The 19,832-nt window shown below is 43.4% G+C and overlaps 1 protein-coding gene and 2 pseudogenes across 1 annotated transcript in view; 2 read left to right on the top strand and 1 right to left on the bottom strand.

Moving 5' to 3' along the window:
- Positions 1–220: 220 nt before the first annotated feature.
- On the top strand, positions 221–18,162 carry LOC139538578 (toll-like receptor 7; annotated as a pseudogene).
- Positions 1,277–4,995, top strand: LOC139538577 (toll-like receptor 7; annotated as a pseudogene).
- Positions 6,238–19,832, bottom strand: part of LOC139538574 (FERM and PDZ domain-containing protein 4-like) — a 46,335-nt gene continuing 32,740 nt past the window's right edge. The window contains 16 exon segments of the mRNA XM_071340756.1: positions 6,238–7,229; positions 7,232–8,173; positions 8,645–9,910; positions 10,303–11,340; positions 11,462–11,591; positions 11,797–11,979; positions 12,115–12,204; positions 12,389–12,515; positions 13,113–13,249; positions 13,515–13,634; positions 14,139–14,270; positions 14,932–15,039; positions 15,562–15,666; positions 16,773–16,818; positions 17,628–17,730; positions 18,044–18,204. Coding sequence (XP_071196857.1) covers positions 6,778–7,229; positions 7,232–8,173; positions 8,645–9,910; positions 10,303–11,340; positions 11,462–11,591; positions 11,797–11,979; positions 12,115–12,204; positions 12,389–12,515; positions 13,113–13,249; positions 13,515–13,634; positions 14,139–14,270; positions 14,932–15,039; positions 15,562–15,666; positions 16,773–16,818; positions 17,628–17,730; positions 18,044–18,204 — 5,140 coding nt within the window. The 3' untranslated portion in view covers positions 6,238–6,777.

The raw sequence follows: 19,832 nt of genomic DNA, 5'->3' as shown, positions 1-19,832 counted from the left end.
AACCAACATCTACAATTGCTTAGTTGAGGGTGTGCCACTGTCATGTACAATTTATTTGAATCCCAGCAAATAGAAGTGATTGGTTCCTATACTTTTATATTTTATTGAGCAGTGAATTTTAATCTGAGACTTGTTGTGTCCTTTGGTTTAAGAGGCAATAAAACTCATTATCATTACCCCTCTAGTAATGACACTGTCCTTATTTCCCCTGTCAGAGGACAGAGTGTATATCCCTCCAGGTGTGTGTGGTGATGCTGCTGGGCCTGTGGTGCTTCTTCGTGCTGGCAGCTGGAGGCTGGTACCCAAAAACTCCTGGCCAGCAACGGGGGCAGGGTCAATGTGGACTGCACTGAGAGAGGACTCCTGGAGGTCCAAAAGGACTTTTCCCAAAATACCACCAATCTAATCCTCACCATCAACCACATCCCTTACATCAACTCCACTTCCTTAAAGGGCCTGGAGAACATCATGGAGATCGACATGCACTGCAAGATCGGCCACAAGAACCACATGTGCACGGAGAATGTGACCATCAAGAACAACACCTTCAAAGACCTGAGGAATCTGAAGGCTATGTATCTGGATGGGAATCAGCTCTCCAGCATCCCAAAGGGTCTCCCTCCGAACCTCATTCTGCTCAGTCTAGAGGTGAATCCAATATATACCATTCTGAAAAATAACCTCTCTGACATCACTAATGTACAGATTCTTTATTTGGGTCCAAAATTTACATTTTACATTTAAGTCATTTAGCAGACGCTCTTATCCAGAGCGACTTACAAATTGGAAAGTTCATACATATTCATCCTGGTCCCCCCGTGGGGAATGAACCCACAACCCTGGCGTTGCAAGCGCCATGCTCTACCAACTGAGCCACACGTACTGTCGTAACCCATGTAATGTTTCCTATCAAATTAAGGAGGGTGCATTTCTACAGCTTGGTAACATTACTTTGCTATCCCTCAAGTCAAATAACCTATCCTACATTCCCCCAAAATTACCAACAAGTCTCAGAGAGTTGTATCTCTATACTAACAAGATTTTAATAATTTTACCCAATTTGAGATTCTTGATATAAGTGGAAACTGCCCACGCTGTTACAATGCACCATTTCCTTGTGTTCCATGCCCTGACGATTCACAACTTCAGATTAATTAAAATGCTTTTAAAACGTTGACCAAACTGAGGATACCATGTTTGCAGTAGTAACTCCCTCACATATGTACAGTCGTGGCCAAAAGTTTTGAGAATGACACAAATATAAATTTTCACAAAGTCTGCTGCCTCAGATTGTATGATGGCAATTTGCATATACTCCAGAATGTTATGAAGATTGATCAGATGAAATGCAATTAATTGCAAAGTCCCTCTTTGCCATGCAAATGAACTGAATCCCCCAAAAACATTTCCACTGCCTTTCAGCCCTGCCACAAAAGGACCAGCTGACATCATGTCAGTGATTCTCTCATTAACACAGGTGTGAGTGTTGATGAGGACACGGCTGGAGATCACTCTGTCATGCTGATTGAGTTCGAATAACAAACTGGAAGCTTCAAAAGGAGGGTGGTGCTTGGAATCATTGTTCTTCCTCTATCAACCATGGTTACCTGCAAGGAAACACTTGCCGACATCATTGCTTTGCACAAAAAGGGCTTCACAGGCAAAGATTGCACCTAAATCAACCATTTATCGGATCCTCAAGAACTTCAAGGAGAGCGGTTCATTTGTTGTGAAGAAGGCTTCAGGGCGCCCAAGAAAGTCCAGCAAGTGCCAGGACCGTCTCCCAAAGTTGATTCAGCTGCGGGATCGGGGCACCACCAGTACAGAGCTTGCTCAGGAATGGCAGCAGGCAGGTGTGAGTACATCTGCACGCACAGTGAGGCAAAGACTTTTGGAGGATGGCCTGGTGTCAAGAAGGGCAGCAAAGAAGCCACTTCTCTCCAGGAAAAACATCAGGGACAGACTGATATTCTGCAAAAGGTACAGGGATTGGACTGCCGAGGACTGGGGTAAAGTCATTTTCTCTGATGAATCCCCTTTCCGATTGTTTGGGGCATCCGGAAAAAAGCTTGTCTGGAGAAGACAAGGTGAGCGCTACCATCAGTCCTGTGTCATGCCAACAGTAAAGAATCCTGAGACCATTCATATGTGGGGTTGCTTCTCAGCCAAGGGATTGAGCTCACTCAAAATGTTGCCTAAGAACACAGCCATGAATAAAGAATGGTACCAACACATCCTCCGAGAGCAACTTCTTCCAACCATCCAGGAACAGTTTGGTGACGAACAAAGCCTTTTCCAGCATGATGGAGCACCTTGCCATAAGGCAAAAGTGATAACTAAGTGGCTCTGGGAACAAAACATCAATATTTTGGGTCCATAGCCAGGAAACTCCCCAGACCTTAATCCCATTGACAACTTCAATCCTCAAGAGGCAGGTTGACATACAAAAACCCACAAATTCTGACAAACTCCAATCATTGATTATGCAAGAATGGGTTGCCATCAGTCAGGATGTGGCCCAGAAGTTAATTGACAGCATGCTAGGGCGGATTGCAGAGGTCTTGAAAAAGAAGGGTCAACACTGGAAATATTGACTCTTTGCATCAACTTGATGTAATTGTCAATAAAAGCCTTTGACACTTATGAAATGCTTATAATTATACTACAGTATTCCATAGTAACATCTGACAAAAATATCTAAAGACACTGATGCAGCAAACTTGGTGGAAATTAATATTTGTTTCATTTTCAAAACTTTTGGCCACGACTGTACTTATGGCATGGTTTCAGAACTGTACAGAGTTGCGAGTACTTGATCTCTCAACCAACGTTTTAGCTAGATAGATAGCAAATGCTAACTTCCCACGAGCTCTAACCAACCTCAAATAAGTGGACCTGTCTTTTAACTGCGAGTTGCAGATGTACCCAGCTACTCTGAACCCGAATCCCACATTCTCCTTCCTGAAATCCCTGAAAGTATTCACCCTCAGGAGCTTTGTCTTCCAACAACTGACCCATGCAGACATCAGGCCACTGATTCCTCTAAAGAACCTCAAAGTCATTGACCTGGGCACCAACTTCATCAAAATGACCAACCTCAGCACACTAATGGAGCTCAAAAGCTTCCAAATAATCAATTTATTAGACAATAACAAATCATCCCCTTCTCAAAGTGGTAATTCTGTTGATTTTTCTGGAGGAGAAGCCTTAAATGGCTCCCCAATGTCAGATGCTGAGCACTACCACAAAGGAGAAGTGAGAGAGATTCATTGTTTTAGATATGATGAGTATGCATGCAGCTGCAAATAGTAGGACAAGGAGGCTGGGACACTGAATTAATTCGTTAATAACTGTGCAGCCAGTTTGGAAAAAACTGGATATCAGCAGAAATAACATATTCTTCCTTCACTCCAGATTCTTGAACCTTGCTAACATTAGATGCCTAAATCTCTATGGAAATTCGATGAGCCGAAGTCTAAATGGTTCCGAGTTCACTTATCTCACTAACTTGAAGTATCTTGACTTCTCATCTAACTGTCTAGACCTTTTCTATTCCTCAGCGTTTCAGGAACTGAGAAGTTTAGTTATGTGAGACATAAGCCACAACAACCATTACTTTGAGTCTGAGGGTTTGACTCATATGCTGAATTTCACCAACAATTTGACCAATCTGAAGATATTACTCATGAACTACAATAATATTTCTACCTCCACCAACACAGAGCTGGAAAGCCCTTCTCTGAAGAAGTTAGAATTCAAAGGTAACCGTTTAGATATGCTGTGGAGGGAAAAGATAATATATACAGTATATCAACTACTTTCGGAAACTGGTTAATCTGAGGGTCCTAGACATCTCTCACAACAACCTCGACTTCCTTCCTCAGCAAGTCTTTAGACAACTGCCAGACAAATGTACTGAGCTCTACGTCAACAACAACATACTGAAGGTTTTTATTTGGGAGAAGCTGATCATACTTCAGTCCTGACAGGTCTCAGATCTCAGTAGTAATAGACTATCATCAGTTCCTCCAGAGCTCTCCAACTGCAAGGACAACTAATGATGATGCATAATAATGAGTTCATTACCTGAATGCATCTCTGTAGCCTACGCGTTAACAAAATATTAATTCAAATACGATTAGGCCTCTCATAGACTAGGCCTTGTAGAAAGAGGGTCAATCAAGATAGGTCTGTCAAATTAATGTAGCATTGGAAAAAGAAATACATAAATCCAGCCATAGAGTATAACCTTTCATCACATTTTTTTGGTTGGATTATGTAGACCTAGCCCCACCCACATCTGTTCCACGCATCGAAAGGGGTTGGAGGCGAAGGAAAAACAAATAAGTGCTACCAAATATAACAATATGCATTTCATAAATATTCGAATAAAGTGTGTAAATAAGACGTATTAAACACTTCTGTAAAACCACAATGAGGAGATAGACGTAGGACATCACTTGGGCCAAGCTTCCTGCCATTCAGGACCTCTATACCAGGTGGTGTCAGAGGAAGGCCACCCTAGTCATAGACTGTTCTCTCTGCTACCGCACGGCAAGCGGAACCGGAGCGCCAAGTCTAGGTCTAAGAGGCTTCTAAACAGCTTCTACCCCCAAGCCATAAGACTCCTGAACACCTAATCAAATGGCTACCCAGACTATTTGCATTGCCCCCCCCCCACTCTTTTACACCACTGCTACTCTCTGTTGTTATCATCTATGCATAATCACTTTAATAACTCTACCTACATGTACATATTACCTCAACTAACCTGTACCCCCGCACATTGCCTCTCTACCGGTACCCCCCTGTATATAGTCTCGCTATTGTTTTTTTACTGCTGCTCTTTAGTTACTTGTTACTTTTATTTCTTATTCTTATCCATATTTTTTAAAACTGCATTGTTGGTTAGGGGCTCGTAAGTAAGCATTTCACTGTAAGATCTACACCTGTTGTATTCGGCGCATGTGACTAATACAATTTGATTTGATTTGATTTAAATGGTCTATGACTCTGTCGTACAGTACACACTTTTAGGCTACCTGGCTAACAGTAAAATGTTTGCTCGCTAGCCTAATTTCCTTTCATGGGCAACGAAAAGCCAGGCCAGTTAATTAACATTAGCCTACTACATCTAGCTATATGTTGAACTTACATCCTCTCAGGCCAGGAGCACTATGTATGTATTTATGGTTGGTATAGAATCGCTGTTGTAATCATTGACCAGTATGGAGAATTATGTAAGTCCAAATCCCTATTTCTATCCATGGCTAATTTAGGAAATCGTTAGCTAGCCACCGGAGGACAACAACACATCGAGATGCAACAATTTTTCTGTCAATGACGTTTGGCTTCTGATGTGATGTGATAGGTGTGTAGCCATATCCAATCTGGCTTCCTTTGACACTTTTTTTGGGGTGCGCCAGGACCCTTCACATTTGAACTCACTCAGTTTGGCTATTATGTTTTATCATTATTAACAAGGGAGGCCAAATGCTCGCTGGCTTCCCTTGCATTCAATGCTACGGGCAGCAACAAGATCACACTCTTTTTGATCAGACAGCATCAGATAGATGGGCAACACATACTGAGATAGAGGGGCGCTGTTTCCTTCGCTCGGATGCTTTCTCCGGTGAGATACATTCAGCCTCTTGCGAATTGAAGGACATTTATGAAAACACAGAGACATGAAAGAACAATTATTTAGTGTATTTTTTTGTTGCAAATTTTTGGGGGGGAAGCTTGGCTTTCCTTGGCATACATAAATACATGCCACTTCTTTTCTGTAAATAAAAGTGAAACCTCAGTTCAGAGAAACACAGGACAGCTGGGACATTAGCTAGTAGCTGTGGCGATAAACTATACAGCCTGTGCCTTCAAGCAAGGTTACTCTGCAGATTATACATTATGCAGACACACTCTCCGGCCCTCAAACTTAGACAGTCCATCATCATTAATGCAAAATGCATGATCATCATCCTGGACTGAGTAAATGGTAAAACAGTAAATAATCAAACATTATTTAATACAACCAAACATGGTCCAGGAGAGTTTTTGGTATAAATTATGCAATTCTTGTGACAAATAGGTTGTAGAGAAAGCAGGAGAAAGCCCTCGCTCACTGTAAGAAGAACATTACTTGGCTTTAGAGAACAATGTTTTTTAATTGATAATTGAAATGGACCTTTACTTTGTATAACAATCGTTATGAGAATAATAAAGGAGACAATAATCAACTTCAGGTTGCAACATTTTTTACTTTTAATATGTTATGGTAGTGCTGACAAAAATAAGAGGAAAGTACTCAGTGAACATGTGCAAAGGTTCATAATGTCGGATTCAGCAAATGAAAAATATCGACGTCATAATGGACTGTATCATATAATGTAATTTCTTGTCTTGCGCAGTGATTTGTCTAGAGCTCTTTGTCACATAATATGTATCATGTGTAACATAATAATTCATACAAATAAATACAGACCTAATAGTGGTTCATCTACACATTACACCCCAAAAGGTGATAATCAATTTGTAAAAGTATACTTATCAAGTAATATCAGTTTATATACCCTTAGGTTCATATTCGTCTTCTCAGAGGCCTGAATATAACCACTTTTAAAAGTGTCATCATGATTAATAGAGTTTATTTGACTTTACATATCAAACAAAATATACACAAGGCAAGGTTTTGTCACAGCAGTTCCCATTGGTTTGGGTCGAATAAACCCATGTCTCTTATGTATGGCTTTGAAATCGCTAATCATAACCGTGTTATGTTTACTTGTAGAGTGTTGTGAGTGAGTGACTCAGTCTGTTGACGATAGCACACATGGTGGTGGAGTGACGTGTCAATGCATTCACACTTTGGTCATCGGGGGAACTATCCAAAGCCGTTTCAGTTGCCTGGAGCAGACACACATAGTTCATGACGACCTCGTCCACCTTGGCTACCACCTCTCGCTGCCGGCTCTCAGGGCTCAAGCACTCCACCAGTGACATGCAGGCCTGTGTTAAGCAACAGACCGTGTGGAAACTGTGAGTCAGGGTGAGCAGGGTGTCCTGGGGGCTGCCTTGCACCAGGGCCATGTGATTGCAGGCGCTGCCCAGCTCTAGGGCCTCCATGGAGAGCAGCTGACTGAACCTCCACAGGTCGGACTCACTGACCTCTGACCTCTGGCCACCTCCCTGGCATACACCGGAGCGCACCAGGCCCATCATATCCAGGGCTCTCTCTGTGCATCTGAGAACCCCTGGGGGAGGGTGTAGGTCTTTCCCTTCAGTAAGTTCACACGGCTCAGCTTCGCTCCCAGGCTCATGCCACTCACAGTCACACCACTGGCCATGTTGAGCTGTTCAGCCACAGCGGAGGGTTCAGATCCAGAGGCGTACAAAGAGACTGTGTTCTCTGCATCAACACTGGGGCTGGTAGGGAGTGACTGTCCCTTCTGACCCCCAGAGAATGGCTGGGAGGTGGGGCTTTCTCCTGCTCCACCTCCAACTTCATCGTCATCGTCATCATCATCATCAGTGTTGGTCTTCCTCTTGGGGAAGCAGTGTGTGAAGGGCCCATGGCACCTCATCCAGGTGCTTCTGTCCAGTCTGGGTAGTGGCACGGCTTGGAGCTGCTTGGCATCCAATGACGCTGGCAGCATGATAGAGGCGCCTCTGAAGAGCCTCCTGCCAGAGGACTGAGAGCTAACTGATCTAACAGACGATACTGATCCCTGGGACAAGGACAAGCTCTTGGAAAGTGTCTTGGAAAAAGCAAATCTCCTCTGTGGCTTGGAGGGGTCGTCGGGTGACTGGACTCTCTGGGCACTCCTCCCACTCAGCGTGGCTTTGGTTTTCTCCAACAGCGCTTCGAGGCTCCTGGAGCCCGGCGTGATGCTGCTCCAGCTCCTTCTCAGCATCCGACCCCTTTGCTGCAGTGGCTTCCTGAGGCTGCCTGTGATAGGGTCACATGGGTGTAAGCTTGAAGGGAAAGCCTGGGCGCGGCATGGGATGGGCTCAGTGCAGGGGCATCCCTGCTGCTTTGTGGCACTGGGCACACTGGACTCTGTGCTGCTGCTACTGGTTAATGATGGTGGCGAGGTGGTGGTGGCGGCTGCGTTGACCTCGTTGGAGAGAGCAGAGGAGTAGTCTTCCCCTGCAGCCGTCTCGAGCTGGGTGCAAGCTACACTAGGGGGAGCAGAAAATCAAATAGAATCGTTAAGCATCTCCCTGACAACATGGTGCGTTGCTTTGATCTCTAACCCTTTCCTGTTTTCATCAGAGGACTTTTTAGTAAAATGTTGCTCTAATTGTCCTTTCATAACAGAGAGTGGGGTAAAATAGAATAAAGGTGCATTTCAGCACTTTTATCAGATCTCCGTGCAGCAAGTGTTACATAATGAACCAGTACACAGCTGTATTTCTTATACCAATCGCATCCTCTACACATGTATGGACTGTTGCATGTCCTTAGCTAGTGACATGCTTGTTATTGTCTTCTGTCTGAATGGATAATGCTACTCTGACACCATGATGCATATCCTAATCCCCAGCTAGTGAATAATTTATCAACAGCCTCAATATGCTCCTGGAATTGTGTTTACCATATAAGCGCACAGACGTCAAAGGAAAAGACCGCTCTATTTAGTTGTACCTGTGGTTTCTTTTATCTTAGGCATCCGGTGGCAGCCATCTCCTCGTATGGTACCGAATCCAGGCTCGGCACTGGTGGCTGCGTGGATCTTCCTCAGCAGGGTGGGGTCTATGGTCTGATGTCTAGCCTTGCCCTGCTGTGTCCCCTGGCCTTGGGTGCCATAGGCCTTCTCCTCCCCACTAATATAGCCCAGCCCCTTGAGGGAAGACTCTGAGAGCAGGTGCATGTTTTCTCCAGTGCAGAGAGGAGAGTCCATGGGAGTGACACAGCTACTGCTTCCTGAACTGCAGCCAGCATCTATAGAGGAGCACTGGGAGCTCTGGAGGGAGTGGACTCCCTCGCTGCCCTGTAACAATGACATGCGCTTACTCAGGTGATACTCGTGTAACCGTGTGACATCCTGCTCGGCCGAGGGAACCCTCGTCTGCTGCTGCTGTGGGTCGCTGTTGGGTAAATTGGCTTCCTCAGTACTGTGGGGGACTTTGGCGGGGGAGCGGGAATGAGAGTCTAATTTCAGGCTTCTCTCATTTGAGTCCTGCTTGTCTCCCTTAATTGTTCCCCTATCAGAGTGCGAGGCTTGTGAATCACTCACACAGTCTGGGGAAAGATTGTCCGCCATTTTGTTTTCAGGAGGTCGGTGATATCTTGGGGGCTTCTCTCGATACGGATAGGGTGTTCGCCCCAATTCAAATTGGTTCATGTATGGAGGTTCCCTTAGAATAGCATTATATTTGGGTGGGTCTGAATTATATTTGGGTGGATCCCCTCTATTTGAGTTCTGGATGTTGCTGTGGCGTTTTTCTGTTGAGTCATCGTTATCTCCCTGAATCCTGCATTCCGTGTCACTCAGCTTCCCCGGCTGCTTTCTCATCACAGAGCCCATGTGCAGTTTGTTGAAATAGTTGGTGAGGGACTTGGTCTCCATGGTCTCTGGCTCCATCTCTCCCCCATCTGAGTGGAGGATCTGGGTGGAGGACACAGCTGAGGACTTGGCCCCCTCCTCCTCCTCCCCCCCCTCCCAGGTCTCCTGAGGGTTCTGCTGTATGGCCAGGGCTACCTTTCCTTCACAAGGTGTTTTGGGAAACTCTGTTTTCTCCTCAGTCAGAGTGTGGTAGCCCTCAGCAGTGGCCACATACAGTCTCAAATGGGTTTCAGAGAGTTTCTGGGCAGCGACCAGCTCTGAACTCTCCGTCATCTCTGAGGAGTTAGTCTCATTGCCAGAGTCCGATGAGGACTCGGGGCTAAAGGCCCTTGATATTTCTACACCTGTGTGCCACAGAGAGACAGACATTTTATTAACACATTTTACCTGAGGCATCTTAGAGATATTATTAAAAAAAGCACACAATTCATTGATACAAAGAGTATGAAAGCTGTGAGTTGAAACGCATTGGTGCGACTGATCATAAATGATAAAAAAAGAAAGAAATAATCCACAAAACAACAAAACAACCAAAAAAGGACTGGAACCAAAAATGAGTGAAATACAGGAAATGTTTTATGTTCAAAAGGAATGAAACAATGCGCACACTAAATGGAAACATAGAACAAAATGTTTTTTTTATTGAAAAATCAACAACAACAAATCTAAAAGTTAATGGCTGGAACATCCGCGTGGTGTTAATGAATAAACGTTACAATAGTGTAAGAAGAAGAACCTGTGCTATTTTCTGACTGTGGGTGTGGGCTCTGCTCCTCAGAAGCCGCAAGGGCCTCCAGTGCCTGTAAGGTGGACACCACAGCATCGTCCAGGGCTCCCTCCATCTCTGGGCCCTCCTCCCCCTGTGTGGGGACTGAGTCTATGAGGGATACAGGGATATCGTCACGGGTCCCCTGGCCCTTTCTGACATGCCCCTGGGCCCCTCCGTGCTGCTCATCCTCATCAAAGCTGTCCCTAAAGCCTGGGGGCGGGGCTGCGATGGCCAGGTTGAGGGAGTGAAGCAATACATCCTCGTTATCCTCCTCGTCTTTACCCTCTGGCGGCGGGGGCAGGGAGGTCAGGTCGATGATGTCATCGCTGGACCCAGAGAACGAGAGGAAGGTGGCCTTGTCCAGATCCCCCATCAGCCCCATGTCCTCCTCGCAGCTGATGTCATCCTCGTCCTCGTCGGCGTCCGTGGTGTCGGCGTAGCAGATGTCGTGCAGCAGCGGCTCCTCAATGCACTCGGTGTTGCCGAAGATTTTGGCGCCGTACGGATAGCCCTCCCCGTCCATCCCCATGGGATCCTTGCTCTTGTAGTCCTCCTCTAGTCGCTCATACATGGGGCTGTGGTCGTGTAGAACCTCTGGGACTTCGTCCATCAGCCTCTGGTAGCCAAGGTTCTGGGGGTTCACACTGTCTAACGGTGGATCCCCGAAGATGAAGGAGACCTTGGCACTGCGGGGGGATTCCTGGGCTTTGGGTCTGGGGGCACAGAGGTAGGGCTGGGGGTGTGTTGGGCCTCTGGTCCCCCCTCTGGTATCTACCCTCTCTGCCATGTGCATGTTGTTCTGGGGCGGCTGCTGGATCTCAGTGATATAGACAGGGGACATGTCACTCTCACTCCTCCCATGGTCCATGCAGTCTGAGTCTCTGTTGGAGGAGGGCTCCCTGGACGTACAGCGCTGGTTGTTGTGGTGCTCCTCACACCCTCTAAAGGAGGTGCTGTACGCCCACTCTATAGCTTGATAGTTCTGCTTTACTCTGCAGTCATGGCCTGAGAAGGAACCAAAGAGCGGTTGATAATCCCGTTTCTGTAATATCAGTGATGCTAATGTATCAACTTACAGTATAGTTGGCTTTTGAAAACTACGGAACTGTTTAGAGTCTAGACTCACCGGTGTCTGCATTCCCTGTTTTTGCCATGTTGAAGATGGAACGGCGAGAGTCCACTAGTAGTCTGTAGTATCCAGCAGTCAAACAGGCCAGATTCATCGCATCAGTGGACTCCATTAGCAGAGTGATGGGCTGGAGAATAGGGAGATAAGAGGACGACAACGAACACATTAACAAATGAACACAATGTTCTCATTGAGCATTCATTTCCTTGTATAATGTTATTGCAGAAAATGCTATTATATAGCTTATTAAATCATGTTAGATGTCAACTCATTGCATTGATCGTCATGATCATATCACATCCAGTCCCTTTTGAAGATATGTTTGATTTCACCTTCACATCCAGAACATGTAGCTCTACCCTGACGTTCTTTTCGTCCTCTGTGTACATCTCGATGCGGTTGACGTGGCTGAAGTCCGCCAGCAGCGCCACCAGGTTAGTCTTGGTGTTGATCACATGACTGATGCCATACCTTGGACCAACTAGCAGGGTTACCTCTGTGTGCTTCTCTCCTTGCTGTGGGCATTGAGCAGAGGGGAAACAATTGAAACACAATACACATGAACTCGTTAATGAGATATGATATTCTGATATTTTGTGTCTTGTTATTCAAATAGTTTGAGCTCTGAAAAAAAAGAGGTAGTTATTTACCAGCAGTATAGATTTAAAAACCCGTCCTCCGTACAGTCGCAGGTCACTGAGATACTTCAGATAGTGGACTTTGGCCTGTAATGCTGACAGCTGAAAAAGAACATGAGCAATTTAGGCTATTGACAATATGAATGTGCACAGGGGATTTCTTCTACAATGAAACTGGCGCTGTGATTAGTCACATTGACACGTTACATTATCTAACAGTGGGAAATTTACGAGAGCATGACAATTTATGATACAGGAGAGGTAGAGGGAGGGAGAATAAAAGTACCTTTTTTCCAGGAGGTACCAGATTCTGGTTGGTTTTGAGAATGTGTGTTAGGGCTTTCTTGATGTTCTTCTCTTTCATGCTGGACAGTACTGCAGGAGGGAGAAACAGTGCCAAACCCCACTCCTTCCTGTAGAACAAGAAACACTGGTAACATAAGCTTTATGTACAACATAATAGAACAGCAGAATACATTCCTTCAGCGAACATCAATCACTTTATAAAGAGAGGATCCGTTGATTAACCAACAGGTAATCGATTATAATCAACATCCATATGAATTACCTGTGGTATTTACGACATAACAATCAGGGGGGAAATCGTTTCTGTATCTGAAATGGATGTCATTAGTTAATCTGACGTGGATGTGATTTGTTCTTTTCAGATTATTCTCAAGTAACTGAGGAAGTGTTGAGAGTCTGATGGTGTAAGGGCGTAAAAAGCCCAAAACACTGTGCTGCCAGATTGAACATGTGAGAAGATGCAGGTCCATGTGTGAACTTTAGGGGACAAGACTAGACATTGGACCTGGTCCATACTGACTTGGTGGTGGTGCAGCAGTGTTATATTATATGCCATTTAGCAGACGCGTTTATCCAAAGCAACTTGCACGCATGCATACATGTTATGTAGCCTATTGGTGGTTCCGGGAATCGATCCTACTATTCTAGCGTTGCAAGCACCATGCTCTACTTACTGAGCTACAGAGAAAACACAAGCCACTCACTCAATGTATTTGAGCGAGACTTTCTGTGACTGCTTGGTGTTGATGGTGAGGATGTACATCTGCAGGGCAGCCAGACGCAGGGCCGTGTCGTATTTCAGCTCTGACCCAAATCGCTCCAGCACCACGTCATTACAGCTCTGAACGAAGAGAGGAGGAAAGGAGAGGAGAGGAAGAGAGGAGGAGAGAAGGTTAAACTGGTTGGTCTATTGTTACTGACCATAATGCAGTTATTGTGTTGGGCTCCAAGTCAACACTAGGTAATTTAAATTTTTCTGAGCTAACGTTTCTATATGAAATCTTACCAAATGCTTATCAATGAATATCATACAAAATTGTTGATTACACAATCAACATAATAATTTGTTAATCAGGCAGTGTTGTCTTCCATGTGCTGTGAATCACCTGAACATAGAGGTATTCAAACGCGACTGCATCTCTCCTGAGCAGGTCAACGGGGTCCTTTGGGACAAAGCTGATGCGGAAGAAGCATTTCATCTTGTGTGCCCCTGGTCTCTGTGTCACCTAGGACAACAGGCGAGGACACGGAATTAACATTTAGTGATGAGATGTCATGAATAATGAATAATGGATTAAAAAGAACTGCAAAAAAAACAAAAAAACAAATCACTAAATAGTCGTAAAATATATATCCTCATTTGTATGCATACAGAAACAACATCAATGTTACAAAAATGTATAAACCATAATGATAATAATAAAATACGTAAAACAACAATGGGAAAAAGGTGTAAAACAATATTCCAGACCCATTATGATCATTTCAATCTACAGTCTGTCTTATGGAGGGTCTGCATTGTGCTCTACATTACCCTACACTCATTCTGTTCACATACAATAATTTAATCACATGCCCACCACCACCCAATTTCCACTTGCTATGAACGAACGTGGGTCATATTTGATTGCACTGTAACTGTAACTGAATGAGGGCCTAATATTGTCTATCTGTCGTCTACCCGGGTGTGAGGCTGCTCACCCCACTGTATTAACCCCACAACGTCTCACCTGAGTTAACATCTCCTGCTCGTGGAGAATCATGAGTTTGCTGGCCGAGCCCTCGTTTCTGTGCTCCAGCATCAGCGAGAAGTGTTCAATACTCTTAACGGAGAGCTTCTCTTGCAGGGTCAAGATGACATCCTTTCACACAGACAGAAGAGACATTCATTATTAATATGGCTTGTGCCAGGAACGTGCACAGCAAGGCTGCAGCATAGGGGACCACCGTGTGAGGGACTGAGGTGTGAAGAGAGGAGAGGAGAAAAGCTGTATAAAGCACTCATTTGCATTACAGATACTGTAGGTGTAGCTAAAAATGTAAAAATTCTTAAGCAAACAATTTGATTATTGAATACTGCATATCCTAGAAAGATTATGGAAAATAAATGTTTTTTTCTCTCAATAAAACCTATTCAAAATGTAGGATTTTTCACATTCATAATCACAAATATAGGGTGCGTAACTTGACATTAAATGTCAGCTGCATTACATAAAATGACACAGATTAAACAGCACACTTTGGAGATGTTTTGTGTAGGAACACCATGAGAAAAAAGTGCTGGCCTATTTCTTCATGCATAACACTTAAATTAAGTTACAGCTCACTTGCCTTTGTGGGAGTGCTGTGTGTAATGCACATTTGGACACTTGCTGAATCATAAGTAAGGATAATACAGTATGCTACAGTGATCAAAGAAATTAACTATTCTGTAAGTGGCCTATGAATGATGCAAGGTTAAATTGAAAAATTATTTTTTATCAATGTCCCCATTAAGATGTCTTAGTGAAGGGCAGGGTGTACCTTAATGGATGTGTTACTGTCAAACTTGAAGGATTTGGTCTGTCCGTTCTCCAGGTACACCTTCAGAACATTTGGCATGAAGAGTAGAGAGTTGTCCTTCACAGATTCCTGTAAATTAGAAGAAAATTGTGATAATTACAGCCTTTTAATTGATCAGTAGGCTACGCTACACTGTTAAATGGTCACATTAAGCGTTTAGAGGGGTACATATTGGCAGGTAGCCTAGCAATTAGCGGGTTGGGCCAGCAACCCAATGGTTGATGGTTCAAATACCCAAGCTGATAAAGGTAAAAAATCTGTCAATGTGCCTTTGAGCAAAGTACTTAGCCCCAATTTGCTCCAGGGGTGTTGCACTACTATGGCTGACCCTGTAAAACAACACATTTCACTGCACCTAAACATATTTTGTTTTATATAATGAGAAAAATATGTGTAATGGCAAGTAATGGCAATGGAAAGAAGAACACGACTGGCATCCAATACAGTTTAACAGTCCAACATATTTTGCAATATTAAAAGATTCAAGGTCAATATCATAGGTGCATACTTTTACCTTTTGGAAAACATTGGTATACAATAATATGAGACAGAGTGTGATGTAGTGTTGTAGAACACTACTGTTGTACTTACTGGGACCTGTCCATTAATGATGACCTCCTCTGCAAAGCGGACTTTCACTGGATTAGACTTTAACTTGGCCTTCTTGGCTGCACTGATGAACGCAGATTTGGGAGACTGGGGGGGTTGAATAAAAAAACACAGTTGGCAACAGCCATTTCCCCCGTGGCTGGAGAAGAATGTTCCATTTACACTATCCCATCCTCATCCCACTACCATTAACACTAGTGTTTTCATTCAATTCCCCATATTGTAATACATTAATATGATTAGAGATGCTATAAGGGCGTGTAGTGGAAGGACACCCCCACTGGTGTCTGTGTCGTTGAGTCACAGCACAGCTATGTCTGATAAGTGAGAACAATTCAAGTTTGAATTAGAAGAGCCGGTTCTGCATGCATCTTATGGGATTCTGGAGCTCTCTATCTGTTTTTTCTGCAAACCGAAGACATTTTCAAGATGAGCTTCTTCTCAAGTTGAGGCCCTTTCCAGTAGAATAACATGTCAGGCTATTTCCCTTGAGACAGTCTTCATACAGGAAAATATAATTAGAAGAAATTAATGCTCAAATAATATAATTTTCAGAGCTGTGTGTGAAAATATGAAATGTAATATGTTTTACAAGTTCTGTGCGGTCTTTCTGGATGTAATTGCTACTTTTGTCATATATAAACCATTGTTGTTGAGTTGAAGTCTGAAATATGCTACCCAAAGCCAGGATACAACACATAATGATTTCTGCCAGAGTTCGAACTTACATGGTGATATTTCCGATTATTTGATATTCAAGTCATTGTCTATTTTGGTGGTGATGGCACAAATCCATCTCATTGACCTATTTTATGAATCCTAATATCACCGACATTCACAGTAGCTGTTATTGTGGCATTCTATCCATCCTCCCAGGTGCTAACAGCTGTCAGTGTGGCAGGTTGAGGTTCATCTGGGGTCTCATGCTAGGGGTTGTTGCTACCATGAGAGGACTTGGACAACTTTCAGTATTCAGTGTTTGGACTGAAATCCCTGTGAGTTAGCCAGGCGAACACTAAGCAGGTACCTCCCTGTTTTGACGCCAGCAGAGACATATGGCCACCTTTTTAAGTCTCGGATTGTCTTGGATCCACCGAGTCAACAGACACACAGTCCATTGGACTTCATATCCCAGAAGTTCGCTCTGAATTTTATCAATGGAAACCTTTAAAGATGGGATAATTGATACTTACTGGGTACGGTTGAACCACTGTCAAAACAATGGATTCCTTGCAGCTCCTACAGAGAAGGAACAAAACACAAACAAGTCAAAGAAAACATCATTAAACTGTAGATTAAAAAGGAAAATATGTCATATTCATGTCAGCGGAAGACGATTAATCAGGCCTGAGTCAGGCATTGTTTCTCCTATACAGTGAGCAGATTCTGACTGCTGAAGTAAGCCCATGAAGAAGGTCTAACAACATGAGCAATCTATTCTAGCCATGCCTCAAGCCTGGCTGTTACTCCTGTAATGAAACAGTAGTTTACTGCTGAGATGGAGCCCAGCACACTGACTCAAGGCCAGGGGGAGCAGTGATGGACTGGACTCCTTATGAACATATTTCACTGCACTAATCTACTGTACAGACTCACTCCACAGTCCACAGCATGTAGGTCATATGGCCATTCAGCCACTCACTCACTCACCTGAGTCAAGCATATAATAAGACACATAGAAATAATTCACACTGGTATATAGTTGCACGCGCATGGTGCAGATGTGGGCAAAATACTCTACCCCATTACCCCACACTATCTGGGTATTTCTGGCATTGATATTGAATCTATACATAGAGCATTATCTTTCACTGCAGGTTTTTGTTTTTGTTAGTTAACCAATTAAAACCCGGGGTCTCATTCATATAGACATTTACTGTCTATTGTCATGACTCACGAGCCATGGAAATTACTCAGCAAGGCACACACAGCTTGACATTACAATGTTTCAGGAAAGAAATGTCCAAATGACTTCCTGTGCATCCATGAATCCCATGTAAACTCAGCAGGGATACTGTATGTATGTTAGAGACATTGAGTTCCTGTACCTGACGAGGTCGATGACCCTCTCTCTGGGGGCGGAGCTAACCGGCTCATCGTTAATCATGACGATCTCGTCTCCTGGGGTCAGTCTGCCCTCAGAGGGACCTCCTACCAAGACACAGGGAACCACAGGGCAGTGGTACCAATTACAAAGTTTCTAGCTAGTAATTATTCTTGGTTTTCTGGATTCATTGTACTCTTTAGGCGTAAGGTTGGCTAATTTATAAAGTACCCTGAAATGCATGGTTTATAAATCAAATGTGGCCTTGGTTATCATCACCGATTGGTCGCCATCTTTTGTCATCTGGTCACCATTGGATATACAGTAACACATCTTACTTCCTGTTGATTAATGGCTATGTGTGAAGCTGTGGTTATTAATGGTGACATGATTGGTTTACAGGTGGGCTGGTATGTGTACCTGGTGTGACTGACCGGACCACCACAGGTTTCTCACTGCCTGCCACAAAGCCAAAGCCCAGGACTGGATCTCGTCTCATCTCCACCTTGCGGGGGGCTGGAGGTACAAACTTGTCCCCGTCCAGACGAACCTCCTCCAGGGAGCTGCTTTGGGACACGTGGCTGGGAGAAGGAAGAGGGAAGGGGACAACCATAAGTCCAACAGGTCACTAACAGGTCACCAACAGGTCACTGATAGTGTCACTACAAGACTGAACACCAACAACTCTATTTTTACCATTGGTACTGGTATCAACCTTGTATGTAGTGTATATTTTCATGTGTACTTGTTTTATTGTATTTGATTTCTTGTGTGTCATTTTTTTATTTGACTTAGTAGTATTGCATTGTTGACTAAGAGCTTACAAGCAGGCATTTCACTGTACTGTTTATAACTGCTGTATCCTGTGTACGTGACATATACCCTTAGATTTGATTTGACCTTTCTTCTTTAAAATGGAGATGTGATTCAGTATATCCAAAAAAATGGGCCAAAATGTGTTAAAAATCCATTTAACAAAATATGTTTAAAAAAAAATCATAAAGCATTACAAATGAATATATATGAAATACTACTGTAACTTTGGCTAGTTTCTTCCATAAATCTGAAACATACAGTAGGAGTACAGCAGTAAATGTCATGCTCTTAGATATGAACCAACTGGATGTTTCCCAGTCTATGAAGTTCCTTAAACGTTCAAAGCTGAAAAGTAGCATTTAGTCTGAAATTACAAACTACTGCCATGCCTCAAAATAGAACACGTGGGCGATGACAATCTAGCTGTGATTATATCTTCGTGCAGCCTCACTTTCACTCTTATCAAGAAAATCTCAAACTAAACATGCGCACATACTAATGCAGATAACCCACTGGGCAAAAACTGGTTGAATCAAAGAGTCTATGTTGAAAATACATAGGATTGGAAAAAATTCAAATTTTATCTTCTGCTTGGACAGTTTCAACTGTGCAACTGATTTAGTGGACAAGGTAACAAATTATATGTTGGATTCACATCTCCTCAACCAAAAAGAAAACTCAACCACAAATAAAACCAAAAAGAAAAGTTAAAGAATGGGATTAAGCCAGTGGCACAGATGGATCTATCCAAGCTCCTTTGAATGTTGATAGTTGGTTGTGTTGTCAACCAAACACAATTCAATATTACTTTTGTAATACAGTAAATAACCTAAAGTTAAGCCTATCTTACAAACTAATGTAACATTCAACCTTAAAATGAGTAACAAATCCATGACAACATTTCAAAGTTACTGTAACTATACATTTCTTCTTAATCAAAGCCTGCATGTTCAAAATAGCATGCATAGGTTGCAGGTCTGTGAAGATCTTCATATTTAAAAAAAAATAATAATATTTGTTTAAAAGTTTATTTAACTAGGCAAGTCAGTTAAGAACAAATTCTTATTTACAATGACGGCCTACCAAAGGGCAAAAGGCCTCCTGTGGGGGCGAGGGCTGGGATTAAAAATACAATTAAAATATAGGACAAAACACACATCATGACAAGAGGGACACCACAACACTACATAAAGAGAGACCTAAGACAACAACAGCATGGCAGCAACACATGAAAACACATCATGGTAACAACACAACATGACAATAACATGGTAGCAACACAACATGGCAGCAGCACAAAACATGGTACAAACATTATTGGGCATAGACAACAGCACACAAAGGGCAAGAATGTAGAGACAACAATACATCACACAAAGCAGCCACAACTGTC

This window comes from Salvelinus alpinus, chromosome 14 (assembly GCF_045679555.1).
Source record: "Salvelinus alpinus chromosome 14, SLU_Salpinus.1, whole genome shotgun sequence".
Lineage (NCBI taxonomy): Eukaryota > Metazoa > Chordata > Actinopteri > Salmoniformes > Salmonidae > Salvelinus > Salvelinus alpinus.
Note: the sequence above shows the minus strand (reverse complement) of the source record. Positions and strands in the feature narration are given on the sequence as shown.